Source organism: Balaenoptera acutorostrata, chromosome 2 (genome assembly GCF_949987535.1).
Source record: "Balaenoptera acutorostrata chromosome 2, mBalAcu1.1, whole genome shotgun sequence".
NCBI lineage: Eukaryota > Metazoa > Chordata > Mammalia > Artiodactyla > Balaenopteridae > Balaenoptera > Balaenoptera acutorostrata.
The window spans coordinates 137,239,515-137,254,220 of NC_080065.1; the positions used below are offsets into that span (position 1 = coordinate 137,239,515).

The 14,706-nt window shown below is 39.1% G+C and overlaps 1 protein-coding gene across 1 annotated transcript; it reads right to left on the bottom strand.

Annotated features, from left to right (window-relative positions):
* Positions 1-1,145: 1,145 nt before the first annotated feature.
* Positions 1,146-14,402, bottom strand: NMUR2 (neuromedin U receptor 2). Its single transcript, XM_007165495.2, has 4 exons — positions 13,686-14,402; positions 6,938-7,022; positions 4,616-4,741; positions 1,146-1,441 (listed from the first exon to the last, which is right to left on the bottom strand). Exons 1-4 carry the CDS (start codon positions 14,400-14,402, stop codon positions 1,146-1,148), a joined length of 1,224 nt encoding a protein of 407 aa, XP_007165557.2.
* Between the last annotated feature and the right edge of the window lie 304 nt (positions 14,403-14,706).

Consider the following 14,706-nt stretch of genomic DNA (forward strand, 5'->3'; position numbering starts at 1 on the left):
AAAGAGCTTAAGAGACATAAACTGATAGAAAAGTCAGATACCACTTCTATTTGAATAAATCAAGCATGGTTTCATGGAAGAGGTACCACTTTGAGCTGGACATTGAAGAATGGGTAGGATCTCATCAGATGGAGAATGGAAATATAGAAGGCATTCTGTAAACAAATATATGCAGCTGGGGAAACTGGGGTGTGTTTTCATAAGAGCAAGTAATTCAATTTGAGTAGAAATATATAGTATTTGTGATGATACAATGGAAGGTGAGTCTGGAAGGTAGATTTTACCCATATTATATGAGTGACAGAGTTATAGAGGTAATGAAAGATTGAGTAGGGGGCAGTCATGGATTTGAGACCAGTAGTTACCATTTGACTTGTCTCTGTTCTGAGACAGTAGACATACCTCTGTCTACTTATGGCGTAAGTTATTAGAAATCCAAGTCTAGACCAAATTATGAAACAACTAAGTTTATGTTTGGTATGGTTTGATTCTTTGGACCTTCCACCATAGCCTTCTCCCTCTTCCCATTCTTCTCTAAGTGGAACTTGTATCTAATTCCATCCCTGGTGAGGAATGTCTGATAATGACTTGGGGATTGGAACAGTGGGAATAATAGTGCTGAGGAGCATTCCTGTGTTATCAGGAGAACTCTTAAAGTCAAAGGCTTCAGGACTCCAAAAAATCACATTATAATGGCGCAATATGAGGCAGTAGGGTAAATAGCTTGCTATGGAAGAACTGGCATGGACCCCTCAAATCATATAAACAGCTTCTCCATGTCTCCCTCTGTGTCTCACAGGAACCACTGGTTATAAGAAAGAGAGCCTGATTCAGAGTGTGAATAACAGGACAAACCATTCCCAATAGTGGAAATGACTCAAAGTATAGGTGCCATGCTTTGCTAGTCATGTTCTTTTCATGAACTAATAAAGGGGTATGAAGCAGTTAAGATAGTGGAAAGCTAACTAAAAATCAGGAGGTTCTGGGTTTTAGATCTAGATTTAAGTAGCAATTTTCACATTTTTAAAAAAAAACACTAAAATTGGATATATAAGTTCTAAGGGTCATTTTACCTCCTTAATATCATATAGGAAGGCATAAATTATGGGATGTCCCTCCCTCTAGTGTGGAGCCATAGAGGAATGTCAACTCTTTGCGAGTTCCTTTCTTAGTGCCTGTCCAGTACAGAGGGCTGTGGGGAAATGAGAGCTGCAGATGGACAGCTGACAGGGGAACTGGGGACCCACATCTTCAGTCAGCTCCACAAGGTGACATTCTGTCAGGAATATGTTCTGCTGCACAGATGGCCCCTGTGGGTGGTTCTGGGAGTGCCGCTGTTTGCAGGAAGGAGTGATTACATTCCGGAATGCTGCTCGGAAGCGGCGAGAGAGTAGGTTGTAGATAATGGGGTTGACAGCCGAGCTCAGGTAGAAGAAGACACCTGGAATGCAGGGGATTAAGAGACATGCCAAGGAGAAATTGAGGGAGAGGTATGACAGGGAGAAGCATAAATATTTAACAAAGGTCTTGAATCACTTTGATTGCCTCATTTGGAAGTGATAATATATATAAGACTCTAATTGAGAATACAGAATGCTCTGAACAGATCTACCACCTGTGTACTTAGGAATCAAACCCAGAAAGATTAAAGAGTCTTGGAAAAATTGAGGCTGACATGGGATCTCTCTGAGATGTTTGGCAACTTCCTTTGATCCCCACTTGTTTAATTAAAGAACATGTTCCCATAGCATTAAAGAGAGATGTTTAAGTATCAGAGGAAAGAGATGTTGTTTTAACTCATTGGAGTTTTGCTTAGGTCTATAATTTGAAACTGCAAGTAATGGAAGAATAGTAAATCATTCAAGGCATAGTCTCTGCTGAGACTCCTTAAAATGCTAAATATCTCTTCAAAGAAGTATTCCCCAATGTCCTTTCCCTACCTAGCCTTTCCTCTTGATGGCTCTTCCCACCTTATTTCCAACCTTATTGAATATTTGTATTTTTCCATTTGTTTTCTCCACCAAATGTCTTGCACACTGCCATTTTCTTCGTTGGTATACAGTTTTCCTTTATTACCATATCTTATTCTATTTTCTCAAGGCCCAAGGGGAGCCTAAGGTTGAGAATCAGAGGACTTAGTTTCTGATCTTGGCCTTTGCTTATTCTGTGACCCTGGACAGAACTGGCACTTCAATTCCTTTTTCTCTGTAAGTTGGGAATGATAATACCTTTTTAACTCACCTCCCTGGATTATTGTGAGGATAAAATTGAGATACTGTCTACAGAAGGGCTGAGAATAAGAATACAAAACAAGTGATAGGTGCTGTCCTCAACACATTCATTGTTGTCCTCATTTATATAGTTCAGGACATTCAGAGTGCCATATGCCCTGTGGCCAGAATTGGGCAGGGAGGAGTGTAGGAGGGGAATATTTCTATAGACTGTTAATTTGTTCAATAAAGAAATACTGATTGAACTCATTGTATGGCTTTGAGGCACATTGGAAGGTAGTGGATTTAGACTTTGTTCTCCAAGGACTTGAAATAGTATTGCAGAACAAGATTTATGCCTAACTTCAGTAATTAACAAAAGGATGATTCCAAACAGTATCTGTTAAGAAAAGAGCAAAATATGTAATACCAACAGTCATGCTATGGAAATTCACATAATGGCATAAACACAAGAACTCTAATGGTCATGACAAATTTAATGGGGGTGATTGGATTCTAGCGAGACCATGAAATGGGTAGGAGATATTGGGGAAGAGAGGAGAGAGTGCTGCAAGTAGAAGGCTTAGCGTGCACCAGTGTGCTATGGCAGAATGATTATTGTGCAAGAATAATGCAGAATGTGCAGAAATCCCTAATTCACCAGTTTGACAAGCATTCCATACATGGTTTATGAATGAAAATACTATAACTTGAGGGTCAAAAGGCAAGTTGGGGCCATTTCTGGGGTAGCATTTAAGAGATTTAGACATCATCTGGTTGGCAAGGTGGGGAAGGGAGAAATTACATCTTAATAGGAAAATGTTATTGTAAATGCACAGCTTGGGAATCTTAAAATGGTTGTCTTGATGCCTCTGGAGAAGTGTAGATCAAGCCTTATGTGATCTTGTGTGTTTTCCAATTTTTTTAAAGAATAATTTATTTTATTTTATTTAAAAAAATTTTTTATTAGAGTATAGTTGATTTACAATGTTGTGTTAGTTTCAGGTGTGCAACAAAGTGAATCAGTTATACATATACATATATCCACTCTAGTATTGAGTAGAATTCCCTGTGCTATACAGTAGGTCCTTATTTGTTATCTATTTTATATATAGTAGTGTATATATTATTTAAACACTCCCATTTTCTCAGACTAACCACAAAGATCAGAGCTATAAACATTTTTGATTTTTTGTCTAGAATAATAAATAGTTTAACATGGAGCAAAGTCCTAATGTCCAGGTATAAACTGTACACAAGCCCTGCTGAGTACAAAAAAGATGGTTGTAGAAAATAGATAATATATATGGTATTCAGTATCCATATGAATGCTATTGTTTTTGTTCTGTGCACATCTGGAGCTTAACTTGCATAAATTGATCTAATCTTTCTTCCTTAATGATGTCTTTGATAAAGAGCCCATAGAACCATCCAGTGACTAGCAGAGGTAGAGGGATAGAAGTGGTGTGAACTTAAGTCTAATAGTTACACTGACTGAAAAGAAAGACTCAAGTGGCCATTCTTTGCTCTATTTTAGAGGAAAGAACCCTGAACTTGAAGTTAGGTGACTCAGGCTTGAACCTTGTTTTTTACCATTTGCCAACTGAGTGTCTTTGGACAAGTCATTTCTTCTTTGTAGAACTTTTTTAACCATAAAATGTTGATGATAATATCTACTTTACAAACTTGTGATGGTTGTAGAAGATAGGCTATAGCATTTTACAGCTTAAAAAGTTCTTTAATAGCTATTATTTTATTTGCTTCTTACCATCAGCCTGTGTTGTATATAGAGCAGGCATTATTGCCACCTTACAGTTGAGGAAACTTTGGCAAGAAGGAATCCATATTCTGCGTATCACTCAGAAGAATATAAATGGTGGTACTGAGATGCAAATCCAGGTCCTCTGATTTAGTAACCTTTCAACCACTCTCTCTCATATTCTATGGTGTCCTTAACAAGCAGCATTAAAGTAGCCTAAAAGCAGACCTTGATTCCCCATGAATACCCTTTGGCTGGCTTTCATGAGGGCCTAAAACTTGCTGAAGACAATACAGGATTTCAGGGACATGGATGTTTAATAAATAAAAACCAATTAAATCACATGGCCATTGAAAGGAAAACCAAAGGAATCATTCCTTTGACCATTTTCCTGCTGTAATCATCAAGCTTAGAGTTGAGGTCTTTCATAAAGTACTGTCTCAAATAGTAATATGGTGTATTTCTTTTGAACCTGTAACATACCTGATCAATACTTAAATAAAATAAAAATCAAGTGTCTTCATTACAGTATGGCAGATCTCCATGATAAATTGGTATATACAGATAGAACCTACTACTCTAAGCAAGATGAAGAAGCTGCAGTTACCTGGACACCTGTGATACACCCAAACGAGCTAAATTTTACCTGAAACCACATGGATGAGATTGAACACAACAGCCAGGGATTCAGTCCACTCCTCCACAAAGCTGAAGAAGAGCCGATCAATGTGGAATGGGGCCCAACAGATAGCAAACACTAAGACCAAGACAACTGGAAAAGGATGATGAAGGGGAGAGTAAATGGCAGTCAAAGCAAGAATAGGTATACAGTGCCCACACTGAATTCATCCATTCCTTCTAGCATTTCCCCTCCATCTTTGTTAAGTTATAATTGCTAAAGGCCAACTAGATCCTAAAGAGACTCTACATAGAATATGTAAATATAAGAATAAATTTTATAGGATTGAGAATCAGTTTTCCATACGGTTGTAAAAGATTTCTTGTGTAATGTAAGTTTCCTTCAGGATATTTAGAATAATGTTGAATGTATTCAAAGTTCTGAAAACATTCTATTGTGGAAAATAAATTATGTTGCAAGTAGACTTGGAATCACATAAACTGGATATATAAGTAAAATGATTGTGTTCAAGCAATTTGGTGTTCTTTAAAGTTATAGATTAATAACGAACTATGAAGTATAGTATGAATTTATCTTGTTTTTCTAGAAAAAAATTAGAAGTTTCTATGACTTTAATCATTTAAAATTCTGTAAGGCGTCAGAGGAAAGAGAAAGGTCGAACAACCATGAGCATAATACAAGCATCTTTGGATTGGGATGGGGATGTGTCTATTATATTATAAACTGCTAGAGCACAGAATCCCTTCTACTTTCTTTATGTTTGTTTTTACATTTATTTTGAAATGATTACAGATTTACAGGAAGTTGCACCTTCCAGTTTCTTATTTTAAGCTCCCAAGACAGAGATTGGTGCTACCACAGTTTCTCTAAGGGACATTTATTCTCCAGAAAAATAAACATGTATGTTTATTTCTCTCCTGAAGTTGTAAAATACTTTCCTTTCCTTTCCTTTCAAGGCTTGAGATTTACCTCAAAATAATCTAGTAGGGGCTAAAGGAGAGATAGGGATATAGAGGAAACAAGATGAGCTATGAGCTGATAACTTTTAAAGCTGGGTGATGGGTATTTTGGTGTTCATTTTACAATTCTCTGTACTCAAGAGCACATTTGATGTTTTCCATAGTAAATAGTACATATGTTTCCTGTTGGCATTGAAATACTCAGAGTAAGTTGTCTGCCTGCATGATGTGGTTTCAGGAATATCTGGAAGATTCTTCTGAATTTACCTCCCAAGAAAAAGTCCCTAATCTGCTTACTACTGCCTACAATTCCCTCTAGTTAAAAATTTAATTCGTGTTATAATTAAACTCTCTGCCCCCAGAGGCAAATAGTTCACAGTATATCTCATCATTGTGATTTTAACATGAGTACACTTCAAGTCCTTTTGTGAGAGATTATGATCAAAGAGAAATGGGGAGAAATATTGAAGACACTAGATTTCTTAGTAGGGAAAGTCAGGTGCTAACAGGGGCTAAAAATTTTCAAGAAGGTGATTAGTAGAGTTGAAAAGACGTACAGTGACCTCACAGGTTTTTGTTTTTGTTTTTTTTGTTCATAAACATCACATAGTTACAGTGAGTGTTTCATATGCATATTAGCCTGGAGGATTTGTTTCTTCCAAATTTCACATTGTGACTTGGAAAGTATATTATAAACCTCCTTTCTCTAATTGATCGGTATCTCATCAGACCAGTTGGATCATATATTTTTATAACATTCTTTTGGGAGAGTGTGGATCAGTGCCTGGATGTGTTTTAAAATATCTTATCTATATAAAAGAGTGTACCATTTATATAAAATCATACAATGTCATAGGAGGAATGACTACTTAGAAGTATTCTTAGCCAGATGTCCTTATTCTGGAAGTAAAAGATCCCATGGAGTCCAAGCTTGGGTATCAGGGAGTTCAGGATTCCCCTGAAATGGATTGTAAAGCATTTGATGTATGTTCATTTGTACACTTTCTGAGTGGAGAATTCACCGGTTCCATAATATTTTTAAAGAAACCCATAACACAAAATCGGTTAAGAACTACCTGCTTATTTTAGGGGGGGAAAGAGATACTTAAAGGCTCTTAGAGTGGATATGGTTTACCAAGCATCGAACAGAGTGTATTACAATGGTTGCGATTTAGTGTGTTATTCTGAGGTTCAAAAACCAAAATAGAACAAAATAGACAGGTCCTAGATGCTTAGTAAGCCACGGAAGACCAGAACATAACACTACGTTTCAGGAGAATTTTGATCCAGATCTCAGCAACACTTGATCAATACCAAATATAACTCCTTTGCTTTAAGAAACAAGCAAAATACAAAATGGAGGACTCACACAGCATTTTAGTGACTGATTTTCTGGATGGTCTTTGAATATTTGCAGTTACTTCATCTGCTTCAAGGGGTTGGTCTTTCTTCAGCTGCAAGAGAAATGCAGAGATATAAAGAAAGGGAAACATTTTTTCCTCCCGTTAAGATCTGAGAAGTGTGACTCTAAAACTCATTGTGCAGACAAAAAACTGGACTTAAAGAAATGTAAGAATTTGTTAACATGTAAGAATATGTTTAACAATAAGTTGGAGGTGGAGTTGGATCAAGGTCACCTAACTCAACTGGATAGATGGTTGTGGCCAAGTTACAGGCAACCATTTATCCTATGCATTCTGTAGAACCCTAGTTTTGTAGCATATTAATAGATATTCCATGAAAAATAAGAAATTCTAAAGTTAAAAAATGTTAGATAGGTTTTTTCATTCATCCATTCATTTATTCAATAATAATTAGACATCTATTAGAATGACATCCCTCTGCCATGTGGTGGGTAGGCAGTAGAAAACAAAAACAGGTATTATTTCTGCTTCATGAAGTTTATAGTCTTTATTTTGGGTCTTCTCAGAGCCTTAAAATGCTAACAGACATTACACATTTCCATGGGGGACAATGTATCACCTTTCCTCCACCCCTACCTTGCACATCCCACATCTCCCACCCTCAAAGGGGATAGTGCTTCTTTGACTAAACAATACCCTTCCCAACCCATTTCAGTGGAACACCTGGTACCATCTTGAGAAGCACAATTTGGGAAACTCTGCTTTACAAATATTACCCATAAGGGTATATGTGTTTCTGAGTTTAGATGTTAAAATATACTCCTCCTTGTTGGAAGATATGGTGATCCTTAAAGTAGCATCTGAAAATTTCAAATATTAACATTTCCTGTACATGAAATCTCTCTTGCCTAGTTCAAGTCCCACCTACTCCTGGAAGACTTTTGTGGCTACTGTAGCCCATTGTCCTTCTTCTCCTTTCTCTGAACTCACATACCACTGAAGATCTACATCATTCATCTAGTTGTGAATTTTTTCTCTTTAATTCATATGTTTCTAATTTGTGGGGATAGTCAACCAGATAAAAGCTTTAAGGTCTCATGATAAACTACCATCATATATCTAGAAGATAATATAGTATATATTTGCCAATTGGTTCTCCAGCATTTATTTTCCTCTTTTCTTACCAATGGTGCCCTGATTTTCCTAGTGGATTTACTCCTTCTCCATTTCATAGTCATTAATTTGGGTGGGAATGATCCCATCTCCAGATACAAGTTTAGTCCCTAGATAACTTAGCTGCTATCCTTCAGTCACAGTGATTGGATAATTGAGACCAGTGAGATTTCAGATATTTGCTTATACATTTAGGAATGAAAGTCTCATTTCTCTTTTATTGGAACTACCAGAGGGAGCTTTTTGTTTTTTTCCTCACCATAAGGAATGTGCTTAGAGCCACCAGTGGACTGCTGTGCAGATTTGGAGGTTGAAACCAATACCATAGAAAGAAGAGCAAAGAAACAGAAATAAAGTTAGGTCCTTGCTGACACTGTGTGTCTTACTGGATTAATCTTCCCCAAGAGCCAGCTCTCCCTCTGGATTTTTCAGGTCTATGCTCTCTTTCATATTTTGTCAGATTGAGTTGGAGTTCCCTCATTAGCAATGTAGAAAGTCTTGACAAACTAAGGCCATCAGTGGAAGGAAAATTCAACCTGTTTTATATAGTCTCAGGGTAGATTAGGATCAATTTATTGAATTATAGGGAGACATATTTCAATTCAAGATAGAGAAGAAATTAGTGTGGTTATGTGCAACAGTGGAACAGAATGCTCTAAGACGCAGTGAGCTTCCTGGGCTAGATGGCATGTTTACAGAATATTTAATTTATTTATTTCTTTATTTTTAATAAATTTATTTATTATTTATTTTATTCTTTTTGGCTGCATTGGGTCTTCATTGTTGCATGCAGGCTTTCTCTAGTTGTGGCGAGCGGGTGCTACTCTTTGTTGCAGTGCATGGGCTTCTCATTGCGGTGGCTTCTCTTGTTGCCGAGCATGGGCTCTAGGTGCGTGGGCTTCAGTAGTTGTGGCACACGTGCTCAGTGGCTATGGCTCGCGGGCTTAGTTGCTCCACGGCATGTGGAATCTTTCCGGACCAGGGCTCGAACCCGTGTCCCCTGCATTGGCAGGTGGATTCTTAACCACTGCGCCACCAGGGAAGTCCCTACAGAATATTTTAGAGAAGGTATTTAAAATTAAATAAGACTTGGAAGAAAAGATCATTAATAGTTGCCTCCAAAGTTCAACAAATCAATATCCTGTCTCTGACAAACATGTAAGCTCCTAGAAGTCAGGTTGCTTTCAGCATGGCACTGCCCTGAAGTAACCACGTGGATGATTAACAAAACTGGCTATCTGTCTCTTGGATATATTGGTGCTCTCTACATATACCTATGTCTTCAGAAAGTGAGGGATTAAAGTTCTGTGAAATTTGACCCTTTGGAGTCACCTAGAACTTGAAAGAAATAGGGGAAAATATCATGCAGTTATTAGGAATAAATGGGAGGGAACTAAAGGTGATGTTATTAATATAATAGTAAAACAAAATGATGCAGGTATAGTTCTTAACTCAATGGCTGGCACATGATACTCAGTAGGTTATAGATTGTGATTTTGGGAGTTCCCTGGTGGCCTAGTGGTTAGGATTCCGGGCTTTCACTGCCATGGCCCGGGTTCATTCCCTGGGTGGGTGACTGATATCCTGCAAGCTGCACAGCATGACCAAAAAAAAAAAAAAAGTTTCATATATTGTGGTTCTGATTATTGTCCTGGGTTTACTTGAAATGTATTTTTATGAAATATTTATTTATAGCTGTAGGCCCACTCATGTGTATTACTGAGTCCCTTCTAGAAATTCTCCTCATGGTACCATTCATCACAAGCTGTACTCGTGCTGATACAAAGAAGCATCCAGATACACTGAGAAGAAAACCACTGGTGTTGAAGGTTAGAGCAATGCATCAAACTGCACATCTTCCTAACTCATCTTCAGTTATGTTCTAATGATTTCATACCATTTAAAAAATTTTGTCCTTATTACAAGATAGTTATTCCATTATTTGATTCCAGTCCATAATCAAGAACAATGAAAGATTTTTAAGATCTGTTAGTCACTTCTTCGGTGGGTTTAACAATTCTCACTGGGAATTTCTCCACCCCAGGGAAAAATTTCCTTAAATCAAACAGCAAGCAAATGGTGCACACAATCTTTTTATGAACCGGCTTCTTGTACAGCATGGTTTGCACTGAAAAGAAAAAATATGTGTCTATTAACCATCACTTACATTTCAGCTTCCTTAGGTTACAGTGACACAACTAGCCAACTAAAAAAAAGAGTCAGAAACAGAATATTTATGCATATTATACATTGTTCCAACAGAATTTGAAGGGGTTGACATAGTAGAATAGAATCCAGTTTGTCTAGCCAATATTAAATGCTGCTTTATTTCTTGTTGAGTAATTTCATTTCCCTTCAGATGTTTGGTAGAGTAGATATTTATCCATTAATTATTCTCACCCACCCCTAAGCACTTTTAAAGTCAACTTACAAAAATAGGAGAGGAAAATTGTCATCACTCTATAGGAAGTTCAGAACCCTTCCTACCTCACTCCTTTTAGTTATTTTTATGTAAGATAAAAGGTGAAGGGGAGACGTGAGGTTGATTATCATTCAGATTGATATATAATCCTGATCAGTTGTCTATACTGCTTAAAATCATTTCACCAGCTGTTCATTTATATAGATTGTGATTCATTTATGTAGCTTTAGGATTCCAAGATATAATCATAGCTTTTGTGTAAATATCTCCATAATCGGAACAAAATCTGTTTATTTAAAAAAAAATCGGTCCAACCCTGTTTGTCCTGGCTGAATTCTGCTACAATTCATAATCCATCCTCTTCAGCTTTAATGCTGCACGTGGGAGATACAAGGACTAGGTGAGAGCTTCCCAGGTGGGAAGGAACTTGCCCTGGGATTGCCTGTTTCCCAACTCCATTATGTTCGAACCCTGGAGAGCAGCTTGGTGGACACTTGTGTCCTGTAACGATGAAGCAGCTCTGATTGCTCAGCTTTGAACATACATATTGCTCCCCTGCTTCTTTCCTGGTCCTGGGATTACATCAGTCTTGGTTTTCTGCCTTCTGAAGGCAGTGGGGCCCACAGTCAATCATAACTTTAGACTTGCCATGAGAATCACTACTCCTCAGAATTGATTGAATCTCTTCAAAAATCTTTTAGTTCAAAAAGGCTTTTTGAGACCATGTTTCCAAGTCTCCCATTTTGAAGGCAGAGAAGCTGAAGTCCAGCAATAAAGGAAATAATTTAGCCTCATTCACTCATTCATTGAGCTTACAGTCTAGTTGGAGAGGAGGAAGTTAAGGAACCCACAAATATAGAATTATAAATTGTGATAAATGCAATGGTGGGAAATCACTAAGAATCATGAGCACCTAGAGAGGGACCAGGTAGTTAGGGAATCAGGGAGAGCTTCCTGGAGGAAGTGTGAGTGAAGTATGATTTAAAGGATCAGTGGGAGTTAGAAAGGCAAAAACTATTGCAGTAGTAGACAGAAGGAACATTTCTGGTGAAAATAGAGCAAAAGGTGCAAAGACCTTGAGACCAATGCCACAGACTAAGGCCTACTTCTGATTCCCAGTCTAGAGGTCTTTAAATTAAATGTTACTATAGAAGTGACATTCTAAGCAGATAGTTCCTTTCCTGGTGTCCTCTGGGTAACACCTCATCCTTCCTGAGAATAGGATGCTGTAAGTTGCACTACATACACAAAGCAAACTAGGGTGGTTTCTAAGCTGTCGTCTGTCACTTAGCTCCTGATACAAGGTAGCTGTAGATTCATGACAACAAAACAAAGTGACACTTAAATTAATTGCTTGGAGGGGGAAATGTGTTTTCTATTCACAGTTAAATATTTCCTCTAAATTGACCCAAGGCAAGCGATTGTTTGCTGTTTGAAGAGATGGTATTGATAAATTTGGGATGGATATTTCTCATAGGGCTTATGATATTTGGAATCATGCAGAAGTCCTTTCCCCCCACAGTTGGATACACAAGGCTTTCTAAAGACATGATGACTGTGAGCTAGTCTGGGTTGACACATGTCTCTGGGAATTATAGTGTCCAGCCCTCCAGGAGACTGGCATAACTCTACCTGATTAGATTTACTCCTGTGTCCAGTCATCTGTTGTACTTAAATTCTATTCTTTCTCCTTAGACGTTGCGACTCTGCTTAGGCACAGTATTTATTTGAAAGGACCATCTGTGGAACACTTGTTTCTGACACACGCCTTTCTCAGAGATGCACTGAGAGGGGAGTATATTAATTATCACATAATACATGGTATCAGAGCCATCTTGGTACATATGATATGAATGTGACGTCTGCTTTGTTTTCCTTTCATTTATAATTCACATTGCTCCCACTCACAGATTTTCCTTTTCTTTTTTTAAGGAATCACAGATTGTTAGAGCTATCAGGAGCCTTAGATATGATCTGATGTAACCTTTTCATTTTATAAATGTAAAACCTAACTCCAGGAAAGAATTGAGGGGCTTTGCCTAAAGGCAAATTATATGTGAGCTTCAGACCTGGGAGTCTAAGTAGTCTCATGACTATTTCCTACACAACCTACCTCATTAAATGGGTATAAAAGTGTCACAGTTAGATTTCATCTCTATGAATTTGGCTGCAGAATATACCAGGAAAGGAATCATATAGACTCACTCCTACCTTCATCAAAAGCAAAACCAAACAACAGTTTCAGACAATTCAGATCCAGGAAAAAAGAAAAAGAAAGGAAAGAAAGAAGAAAGGAAGGAAGGAAGGGAGGGAGAGAGAGAGAGAGAGAGAAAGAAAGAAAGAAAAGAGAAGAAAAGAAAAGAAAGAAATCGGTTTACCATGAGGAGCACAGGAGAGAAAGCTCTAATTATAAAATGTTGCAAACTAAGTAATAATATTCTATTAATTCCAGCTATCTCTTATTCACACTGTCTTCTAATCTATTTTATGTACTCTGTTTAATTCCTCGTCCCTCAGTCTCCACCTGTTCAAAAGAAGTCCAGGTTGATCTCGCTCAGGCCATATTTTTGCATTTTAATCTGATATTTCAACCAAAGGATCAAAGCAACCACAAGGAAGGATCTGACTTTAAAACTATATCTGTCTTGGAGTATAAAATAGGCAGGGATAGTTTATTTTATACTCAGACCAAGTTGGTGCAGAGGAAAATCTCAATGCAGGCAAAGCAGGTGAGGGCAGGAAAGAGACAGCAGGGTGTGAAACAGTCTCTCCATGGGCAGCTACCTTGTGCTATTTAAAATGAGGCTCAACCTTAGACCTACTGAATCAGATTTTCCTGGAGGGAAGGACCTGCCCATGGGTACCCATAGTGAGGTTTCCAGGTGATTCGTAGGAACACCTAGGTTTGAGAAGCACAGGTATAGAGGGAAGAACAATGGAAGGTGAGTTAAAGGAAACAATTTATAGTTGTGGTTACTCTTTGTCCAATTTGAATCCAGTCCTTTAACTTCTGAGTTTCCCCTCTGAGCTCATCCTATTTTTCTCTATGCTCCCTTCCAATTCTGAACTTCTCCAGTTCTAAATGTTTCTCTGAACTTTGAGTAAGAGAAAAAAGAAGGGATGCTGCCATAACGGTTGCAGCCAGCTTGGATACTCACTTTGAGCCCCATGAGGTAGTAGAGGACACTGATGACCGTCATGGGGAGGATGTAGAAGAGGAAGGAGGTGACCTGGATAATGAAACTGTAGATCCACATGGGCTTAATGATCGTACAGGTGGCAGAGCCCGGGACGAAGGACCCATTGGGGAAGTAGCGGAGCTTGATGCCGTGGATGCTGGTGTTGGGCAGAGAGAAGAGAACAGAGAAGCCCCAGACGATGCCGAGGATTCGGAGGGCCCGCCGCCGGGTGCTCTCCAGCTTGGCGCGGAACGGGTGGAGGATGGCCACGTATCGCTCCACGCTGACCGTGGTGATGCTAAGGACGGAGGCGAAGCACACCGTCTCAAAGAGGGCCGTCTTGAAGTAGCAGCCCACGGGCCCAAAAAGGAAGGGGTAGTTGCGCCACATCTCGTAGACTTCCAGGGGCATCCCGAGAAGCAGGACCAGGAGGTCGGAGACAGCCAAGCTGAAGAGGTAGTAATTGGTGGGTGTCTTCATAGTCTGGTGCCGAAGAATCACCAGGCACACCAGGAGATTGCCAACGACCCCCACCACAAAAATCAGAGTATACACCACAGACACCGGCAGGAAGAGGTGGCTGCGTGGAGGCCCGCAGAGCAAAGCTAGGTAGTCATCAGTGTTGTTCAGGTATTTCTTGAATGGATCTTTCAGTTCCTGTTGGTAGATCCAGGAAACATTCTCATGTTTTTCCATCACTGCCGTTAAAATCCAAGACCTGAGCCTCCTCTGGAATGATCCTCTGTCCCAAGCTGAGCCAGAAAGAAAAGAGAAAGCAGGCAGGAAAGCACAGGCTCAGTGAAGGAGGACGGGAGAGGGCTAGTGCTTCAGCAACGTTGGGCTGCTCAGACCTCAGACCCCCTCTGAAGAGCCCCCGAGACAGAAGCCCCGCCCCTCTGCGGGCTGTGGGCCAATGTGTGTGTCAGACGCTCAGTAAGAGGACAGCTGGGTGGGGCGTGCTAGCTTCCTATGCAGAGAGCAGGAGACGAGGGGGAGACGT